This window comes from Coenobita brevimanus, chromosome 94, assembly GCF_032717465.1.
Source record: "Coenobita brevimanus isolate Jiangsu-jjx chromosome 94, ASM3271746v2, whole genome shotgun sequence".
NCBI lineage: Eukaryota > Metazoa > Arthropoda > Malacostraca > Decapoda > Coenobitidae > Coenobita > Coenobita brevimanus.
In genome coordinates, this window is record NC_137047.1 from 744,563 (window position 1) to 754,562 (window position 10,000).

At 43.4% G+C, this 10,000-nt stretch overlaps 1 protein-coding gene across 1 annotated transcript in view; it reads left to right on the forward strand.

The window, feature by feature from the left end:
- Positions 1-10,000, forward strand: part of LOC145412971 (atrial natriuretic peptide receptor 1-like) — a 343,079-nt gene that overhangs the window by 198,511 nt on the left and 134,568 nt on the right. Inside the window, exon 5 of the mRNA XM_080282794.1 lies at positions 4,691-4,832. Coding sequence (XP_080138920.1) covers positions 4,691-4,832 — 142 coding nt within the window. The remainder of the gene's footprint in view (positions 1-4,690; positions 4,833-10,000) is intronic.

A 10,000-nucleotide genomic window follows, 5' to 3' on the forward strand; every position in this document is an offset into this window, starting at 1 on the left:
TGTGTGTGTGTGTGTGGGTACCTATATGTGTAATAAAAAGAATAGTCAATATATATCTTTTCCTGATCAGTGGACGAATTGAAAAAAAAAATAAATCCGCAAAAATCATTCTTTAATAAATTCATCTCCACAGCCATTCATGTCGAGGTGACGGTACATATTTCTCTCAAAAGCCTGGAGAGAGAGAGAGAGAGAGAGAGAAGAATTAGAGGCTGAGGGACAGATACATCAAGACACAGACAGACAGACAAGCAGATAGATAGATAGATAGATAGACAGACTGACACATAAGCAGAATATGGCATAGAGGGAATGAGAAACAGACAGATAGCGAGACAGACGGACAGACAGGCAGACAGACAGCTGGGGACATGCAAGTTGCCCCTATACCCAAATATCAAGTGCATGTATAAGTAATGGGAAGGACAGCTGGTCTTACACACACACACACACACACACACACACACACACACACACACACACACACCAACCAGAGAGAGCACGAAAGAAGGCAGCACAGGAGAGAGAAAGAGAGAGAGAGAGAATCACGTTTGAGTTAGTCAAGAATAAACCAAAATAAAGGGCATCAGGAATATAAAGAAAGAGAGAAAGTAAGACAGAAAGGAAAGAGTAATAACAGAAAAGAGAGAAAGAGAGAGAATACCTAGACTCAGCGCAGCACCGGCACCATTGCTCTCTCTCTCTCTCTCTCTCTCTCTCTCTCTCTCTCTCTCTCTCGTCCCAAATTTTTTCTTTCTCCACCCAACACCTCCATCCCCCCCGCCACCCCCTCCACTTCATTATTTCATACCAAGTGTCAACCAAACTTGGCCAGACTAAAGACTTATGCGTGTTTCTCAGCTGTTGTTTGTGTGTGTGTGTGTGTGTGTGTGTGTGTGTGTGTGTGTGTGTGTTTGGTGAAGTGAGTTAGAGGATGTATTTTTTTGGGGGGAAAGCTGGGGGGATACGTGTGTGTGTGTGTGTGTGTGTGTGTGTGTGTGTGTGTGTGTGTGTGTGTGTGTGTGTGTGTGTGTGTGTGTGTGCATTTTCTTCACCGTCTCTCTCTCGTTTTTCCCTTTACTCATGTTTGTGGTGCTTGTTTTTTTATTTCCCTCACAAACTTTCAGTGTATTTCCTCTTGTATTTCTTGACAAACTTATCCCGTTTTCCGGATCGTGGGCAATAATTCTAGTTTATGATTTTATTTATCTGCCTCCTCTCTTTCTTTTGCTCTTTTATGAGTCCTCTTTCACTCTCTTTTGTGTCTTCTGTCTCTCTCATTTTCTCTCCTTTTTTTTTCTCTCTCTTCCTTCCCTCTTCCCCCCACCTATCCCTAGTTCTCCTCCCTTTCTCTCCCTCGGGGTTCCTCTCCCCCCATCTCCTCCTCACTATCTCTTCTCTGGCCTCGTTCTCTCCTTATGAATCATCTCCCCCTACCTCTCTCCTCTCTTCTCTTTCCTCTCTCCTCTTTTTCTTCCTCTTTTCCTCTCCTTTTTTCACGTTTCATGTCACCTCTCTCGCACCCTTTCCCCCTTCCTCTTTCTTTTAAGTTTCTCTCACTCCAATTCTCTCTTTTTGCGTGACCTCCTCCTCTCTTTTTTCCTCTCTTTTACTGCCTTTCCCCTGACTTCCTACATCGCTCTCTCCCTCTTTCCCTTTCTTCCTTCCTTTTCCTCTTCCGTTTTCCCTTTCCCCTCTCTGCCTTTCCTCCCTCATTCCCCATTTCCCTTCCCTCTCCCATTCAGTCTCCTCTTCCTTCTTCTTCCTCCCTGTTTCTCCCTCACGTTATCTTCTCTCTCTCCCTCTCCTTCCTTTTTCCCCTCTCTCTCTCTCTCTCTTTTCTCCGCCCCTCCCTTCCTTCCCCTCCTCCGTCTCCATCTTCGCCTTTCTCCCTTTCCCCTCCTCTCTCTCCCTCTTCTCTTCCTCTCCCTCCCTTTTCCCCTCCTCTCTCTCCCTCTTCCCCGCCTCTCCCTCCCTCTTCCCCTCCTCTCTCTCTCAGTCCCTTTCCTCCTCTTCCTCCCTCTACCCCTCCTCTCTTTCACCCCCTTTCCTCCCTCTTCCCCTCCTCTCTCTCTCAGTCCCTTTCCTCCACTTCCTCCCTCTTCCCCTCCTCTCTTTCACCCCCCTCCCTCTTCCCCTCCTTTCTTTCACCCCCTTTCCTCCCTCTTCCCCTCCTCTCCCTCTCTTTCCTCCACCCTCAAGCCAGACAAACAAACTAAGAGCCTTTGACCGAGCGACTCTTTCCCAAAACTCTCAGATCAATTTCCTCTCAACTTCCTTCTGCAAATTTTGGACTTTTTCTCTCATTGTTTTCTTTTACTTATCATCTTTTTTTTCTTTTTCCTTTCCTCCTGTTTTTCATTTCTCTCTCTCTCTCTCTCTCTCTCTCTCTCTCTCTCTCTCTCATTGGGTTTTATATTGTATGGAACCTGACAAAGATCCCAAACCCTCTTCGGCTTGGTCTATGGCTGGATATAGCCAGACTGGGCGATCGTTTTGACTAGTAACCAAGGAGACTCTAGGGCTCATAGCTGAAACTCGTCGAATTTCACGTAACCAAGAACTTTTTAACTAGTAACCAAGGAGATTCATTACAGACGTATGGCTGAAACTCACTGAATTTCATGTAATCAGGACTTTTTGTTTGTGCTATGGGAGTGACCTAGTTCCATCAGATGAAAAACAACTATAGTGATGGATTTCGTGTACTTCGTGAAATCCGTATTCCCTGTTTTCACTGATTTTTTTTTCATGATTTCTTCGTCGGGTGTTATTGAGGATTTTATTTTTTTTTATTGATTAGTTCCATGTGTGTCTGGGAGTTGGTTTATTTCTGTGTGTGTGTGTGTGTGTGTGTGTGTGTGTGTGTGTGTGTGTGTGTAGGTAGCAACATTTTACCCAAAAAACGGATCCAGAAATTAGAGAGAGAGAGAGAGAGAGAGGCACAAAAGCCGGAGAAACGACTTATTTAGATCTTCTTTCCTCTTGCTGACGTCATGGGTTCCTCCTCCTCCTCCTCCTTCTCCTCCTCCTCCTCCTCCTCCTCCTCCTCCTCCTCCTCCTTCTTCTCCTCCTCCTCCCTTATTTCCTATTGATGTTTCTTGTTCTTCCTCTTCTCCCTCCCTTTTATTTTTTGTTCTCATTTTCTTCGTTATATTCCTTCGTCATCATCTTAATCCGTTTTCTTATTCCCCCCTTTTTTCTCACCTCTCTCCCTTTCATCATCATCACCATCATCATCACCATCATCATCATCATCATCACCACCATCATCATCGTCATCACCATCATCTTCAAAATTATCATCATCATCAACAGTAACATCTTCCACCCCCTCCATCTCCTTGTCCCTCCCCTTCTTTCCCCTCATCCTTCCCCTCCTTCTCTCCCTCCTCTTCCTTTTCCTCCCCCCCCCCACCCCCGTCTCGCCGCTGCGTCGTCAGGGAGTGTGTTGCGTTAATTAGACTTGAACGAATTGCGGTGGTGACACGACAGAGAGAGAGAGAGAGAGAAAGAGAGGGGGGCAGGGGAAAAGAGAGGGGAGGGGGGGGCAGGGGAGAAGAGAGGGGACAAACAGATTGACAGACGGACACACAGTCACAATTTAATTAGTAATAAATAATTATCAGTTGAGAGAGAGAGAGAGAGAGAGAGGAGGGGAGTAGGCAGACAGTTACCAAGAGATCAGCAATGAATAATCATTACTTCTCGAGAAGAGAGAGAGAGAGAGAGAGAGAGAGACGGTAGCTGTGTGTGTGCATACCGAAGCGCAAGTCTGCTGATGTGTGCGTGTGTGTGTGTGTGTGTGTGTGTGTGTGTGTGTGTGTGTGTGTGTGATCTTTTTTTTCAGACCCAGGTTATATTTCGTAGTATACTGAACTTTCGCTAACCTATAAAGAATATATTTCAGCGTTATATTTGCCAGCGGTTCACCAGAATTTGGGTCGTGTGTGTATTTTTTCTGGGTCAGGCATATTATATAAATCATGAGTATCCTTTAGTGATAAGGAATATATCAGCAATACAAACCCGCTTCTACCCTCCCCCCTCCTCTCTCTCCAACTCTCCTTCCCCTCCCTCCCTCCCTCTCCCCAACCCCTCCCCAACCCCCCTACCAAATATTAAGCCCCCCGGCCCACCTGTGGACTCCTTGATGTGAGGGTCGTGTGGCAGTAATAATCGTCCACACAGGTACTGATTAGCTTTGGCCTCACCTGTGATTGAATCCAGGCCGTATGATGTGTCACCTGGACGGTAATTTTGATGGAAGGTCGCTTTGAGGTCCGGCGGGGGAGAAATTTTATGTTTCCGCTACTTTTTTTTTAATTGCTGTCTTTCTGTCTAGTTCATCTGTGTAAATGTTTTCGATCCGATTCTGTCACTTTGCTTTCCCTATTGTTATCTCTGTATCACTGTCTGGTCTAGCTTTAATTTTGCTGTCTGTCTATCCATACGTCAGTTCATCACTCCTGACCTCTCTCTCTCTCTCTCTCTCTCTCTCTCTCTCTCTCTCTCTCTCTCTCTCTCTCTCACACACACACACACTTCCATACATTACCCAGCCATCTGTCTCCTAACTTTTCTCATCTCCCTGCCTCTCTCCCCACCATCTCTTCCAACCTCTCTCACTTCCCTCCATCTCTCCACGCTCTCCCACCCCCCTAACCTCTCTCTCTCTCCGTCCCCGCAGCACGACAGCTAACTACATGCCCTGGTACAACGCGAGCGACACACCTGAGCAGAACCAGGTAGCGAGGAAGGCTTACGAGGCGGTGTTGACAGTCATGGCGCAGGCCCCTAGTAGCGACCAGTACAGGAACTTCTCGACGCATGTGAGTACTAGGAGAGAGAGAAAGAGAGAGAGAGAGAGAGAGAGAGAGAGAGAGAGAGACCTTAAGTAGACGAGGAGAAAAGTTTAGAATAAGAGACAGTAATTTTTTGTGGCCCGCCTAACTTTACCGAGAAAGAGAGAGAGAGAGAGAGAGAGAGAGAGACCTGAAGTAACCAAGGAGAAAAGTTTAGAATAAGAGAGAGTAATTTTTTGTGGCCCGCCTAACTTATACCGAGAGAGAGAGAGAGAGAGTGAGAGAGAGAGAGAGGTGTAAAAGGTGAAGGAGTTGGTCAGAGTTGTTTATCGCCTACACTCGACACTTCAGACGCTCGGAATGTGTTGGGGATAAGGGGGAGAGGGGAGAGGAAGGTGGGGGAGGAGTGAGGGAGGGTGAAAGGAGGGGAGAGGAGGAGGGTGTAGGAGAGTAGTGAACGAATGGGAGAGAGGGTGGAGGGAAAGGAGGGGAGATGAGGGAACGAGGGAAGAGGAGAAGAGGAAAAGGAGGGGAAGAAAAGGAAAGAGAGAAGAAAGGCGGTTGGTGAGGGAGAAAGAAGGAGAAAGGGGGAGAGGGGAGGGAGTGGCCATTCGTGGAAGCAGTAAAGCAGGGTGTGGAGAGGGATCAGTGGGGTGTGGGGAGGAGGTTAGGGGGGAGTGGTGGTTGGGGTGGGGAGAGAGACAGGTACATTTAATAGTGTGATGTGCCTTGAAGTGGTCAGGAGAGTGGGGTGGTAAAGGTGAAATGGCAGGCATGGCAGTAGGGGTGAAGACACATAACAGGAGCCTTCAGAGAGCGTGTATGTGGGCTGTGTATGTATGAGTGTATGTATCGTAGCAGCTTAGTTACACCCAGGCAGCTCTGTCATGCACGGTCAGGCGATGATTTACAGGCTATAAGGTGAGCTGATCCGCGAGGGAGAGACAATAGCGCTAAAGGAAAGAGGTATTTGAACTCAAGGTAAAGAGTATAGATGGGAAAATACTATATATGGGTTCGAGGTGTATGTGGATGAGTGAACATGTACTCATCACATCAACGAAGGAAGAACAGCTACACTACACTACACACTACACTGCACACTACACTACACACTACACTACACACTACACTACACACTACACTGCACACTACACTACACACTACACTACACACACAAGTCTGAAATCCTGCTACACACCCTGAAGTCCTGTTCCTCGCAGTGTGAATTTCTGGTTCGGAGCAAGGCAGTAAAAGTCCACGGTACAAACACGCCATGTTTCACTACTAACATTACCACCATTCACAATAATACACCGTAAAGAAGAGAGAGAGAGAGAGTGAGAGAGATGGAGTGCGTTGTTGTGTGTCCTAAGTAGTTTGGGTTATGACCTATTAAAGTTGGGAGGCACTTATGTGTTCAGAGGGTGGAACAAATTTCCATAACTTCGAATGAGAGAGAGAGAGAGAGAGAGAGAGAGAGAGAGAGAGTATTGCTGTTTTTGGCTGATGGCACTGAAGGCCAAATCAGAAAATATGAGAAATATTACCCTCTCTCTCTCTCTCTCTCTCTCTCTCTCTCTCTCTCTCTCTCTCTCTCTCTCTCTCTCTCTCTCTCTCTCAACCATAATCACAATAACAGCCCTATCCATCACAATATATCTCTCCTCCTCCTCCTCCTCCTCCTCCTCGCTTGTAGGCTGAGAGGCAGGGATGAGAGAGAATTATGAGGAAGTTAATAGTGAATGAGGGCAGGAAATGTGGAGAGAGAGAGAGAGAGAGAGAGGAGGGAAGAAGAGAAAGTAAGAAAAATATAAACGGGGAATGTGAGAAAGTAGGAGGAGAGAGAGTGGGTGTCGGGGGTGAGGAAAAAGAAAGAGAAGGAAGCAAGAAATAGGAGGAGGAGGAGTGGAGAAAGGAAGGAGGAGGGAGGAGGAGAGGGAAGCGAGAGGAGAGGGAAGGGAGAGGAGAGAGGAAGGAGAGGGAAGGGAAGGGAGGAAGGGGAGGGGAATGTAGAGAACTGACACTGAAAAAGGAGGGAAGGAAAAAAACGAGAGAGAAGAAAGGGGGGTGGGAAGGGAAGGGGAGAGGGTTAGTGAAGGGGGAGACAAGAAGAAAACAAGAAGGAGGGGCAGGGAGGGAGAAGAGGAGGGGAGGGAGAGAGGAGAGAGAGAAGAGGAGGGAGAGAGGAGAGAGAGAAGAGGAGGGAAGGAGGGAAGGGCTGGGAAAAGAGAGGAGGATGAGACAACGAGGTAATTTGTGAAGGCCAGTAAAGGTGTGTGTTGTCCCTCTCAACACCTGATGATCTCATTCCTTTTATTTATTATCTCATCTCGTCTTATCTCACTTTATCTCAACTAATCTCAACTTATTTCACCGTATCTCAACTAATCTCGTCTTATCTCAACTAATCTGATCTTATTTCACCGTATCTCAACTAATCTCGTCTTATCTCAACTAATCTCATCTTACCTTATCTCAACTAATCTCATCTCATCTCACCTTATCTCGTCCTATCTCATTCCTTTAATTTTTCACCTCAACATACGTTTTTCTCACCGATATTTCCTCGTTCCTTTTCTCATAGTACTTCCCTTTTCTCATAATTCTTAGTGTTTTTTTTTAATATGTCATCTCTCTTTCTTTACCACCTAATCTTATTTTTTAGTTCACCATATTATATCCTTTCTTTTATATTTCTATCTTTTTTTTTCCATATTTCCTCGTTTCTTTTCATTAATTATCGGATTTTATTATTCATTCTCTCTTTCTTATCATATATTGTGTAATCTTATATATTTTTCTCGCAAGTTTTAGTTCAGTTCACCCCTTTTTCGTGTCTTTCATTACCCTCTTATATTTTTTCGTAACCATCATAATCTTAGTCATTTTCGTTCATCACTTAATTATAGTTTTTTTTTTTTCCGTTTTCTTGGTCATCTTCTTCTTTTCTTAAATTGCCTTCATCTTATACCGATATTTCTTAAATGTATTACCTCCCTTCCTATCTCGTTTTTCATAAATCTATTTTAAGAGATGTTGGCCTCTTTTCTTTTTCTGTGATACGTATTCTTGTCTTTTTTTTACGTAGCATTATTCTTTTTCTTCTTTTTTCTCCTCTGCCTCTCTCTCTCTCTCTCTAGCCCTCCTTCTCCCCTCCTCTCTTTTTTCTACTAGAGAGAGAGAGAGAGAGAGAGAGAATCTATTGTACCCTAACATCTACCGTAAGAGAAATACCCTTCTTTTGTTGATTCTGTCATTGTGGAGAGTTATAGGAGCTCCATTTACTCACATCTATCTATCTTTTTCTATCTACTTCTCTACCTACCTGTCCATCTATATTTATCTGTCTTTATCTACCTGTCTATTTATATTTATCTATCTGAGTGTTTCTATTGAAATCCGGCTTTCTAGTTGTCTGTCTGTCTGTCTATATATCTAACGGGTCAGTGGTATCTATCTATCTATCTATCTATCTCCGTCTGCACACACACACACACACACACACACACACACACACACACACACACACACACACACACACACACACACTCAAAGATATTACAAGAGATCGGTGACAGACAGAGAGATATGATGACAAATGAACGACCAAAGAAAGAGAGAGACTTAGAGGAGGGGGAGAGGGGAGAGGAGGGAGGGGAGAGAGAGAGAGAGAGAGAGAGAGAGAGAGAGAGAGAGAGAGAGAGAGAGGAGAATGGAGAAGGGGTGACAAGGATAAAGAGAGGGGGAAATAGAGAGAGAGACAGAGAGATGGAAGGTGGGGGGTAGGAGGGGAGAGGGGAATGGAGGAGAAATTAGAAAATGATGATGATAATGATGATGATGATGATGATGATGGGGAGGAGGAGGAGGTTAGAGGGGTGAAGATGATGAGGGGGAGGCGGGGAGTAGAGGAGGGGGAGGGGAGAGGGGAGAAAATGAAACGAACTGCTTATTGTGATGGAGTGGAGAGGATGGGGGGAGTTAAGATGAATGGCTGGGTGGTAATAGATTGAGAGAGAGAGAGAGAGAGAGAGAGAGAGAGAGAGAGAGAGAGAGAATAAAACCCTAAAAATTACACAAGGAGAAGTAAGAGGAAAATTTAGTAAGAGGGTAAATGAGGAAAAAGAAACAACAAGAAGATAACAAAAAAAAAGAACAAGAGAGAAAAAAGAAAATCTGGAAGAAAACGAAATCAGAAGGATGGATGGTCAAAGAATAAGACCAAAAAAAAAAAGACAAAAAACAAGATTGGGGAACGAAAAAAAAAATCTTAGTACATGAGCAACTAAAAGAAATACTCGAAAATAATTACAGAAACCAAAGCAGATAGAGAAAAATGATAAAGATCTTCCTCGCTAAGCTTCTAGTCGGCAGCAGTTGACCCCAAAAAAACAAAAACAAAAACAACAAAAAGAAATCCCAGAACGAACTAGAAGGAAAAGAAAAAGAAGAAAAAATATCAGAACAAGTCAAAGAAATTCCAGGAAAAAAACAAAAAAAAAAACGGAATCTGCGAGAGAATTGGCGAGACTGGAAATTTTGGCGAGGGATAGTTTGGCTCTGGCACTGGACTCCTGATTACAAAAGTTGCTGTAGTGATTATAATTACAGATGCCGTGTAACCTCTGTATTTTCCTTTTTTTATTGGGGCCAGGGGGCATTGTAGTCGCTTTCTGCATTTTTTCGTGTTTTTAAGGGGCGTAATTTCAAGCGGATTTTTTTTTTTGAGAGGATGTTAGTATATATATATATATATATATATATATATATATATATATATATATATATATATATATATTTTTTTTTGGAGAGGATATTTATATATTTTTTGAGAGGATGTTCATATATATTTTTTGAAAAGATGTTTATATATATACTTTTTGGAGAGGATGTTTATATATATTTTTTGAGAGGATGTTTATATATATTTTTTGAGAGGATGTTTATATATATTTTTTGAGAGGATGTTTATATATATTTTTTGAGAGGATGTTTATATATATATTTTTTGAGAGGATGTTTATATATATTTTTTGAGGATGTTTATATTATTCTTTTTTCACAATTTCTTGGGAGGATCTTTATATATATTTTTTTTCATAATTTTTGGGAGAGGATGTTTATATACATTTTTCTTTTTTCATAATTTTTGAGAGGATGTTTTTATATATTTTTGAGAGGGTGTTTGTTTT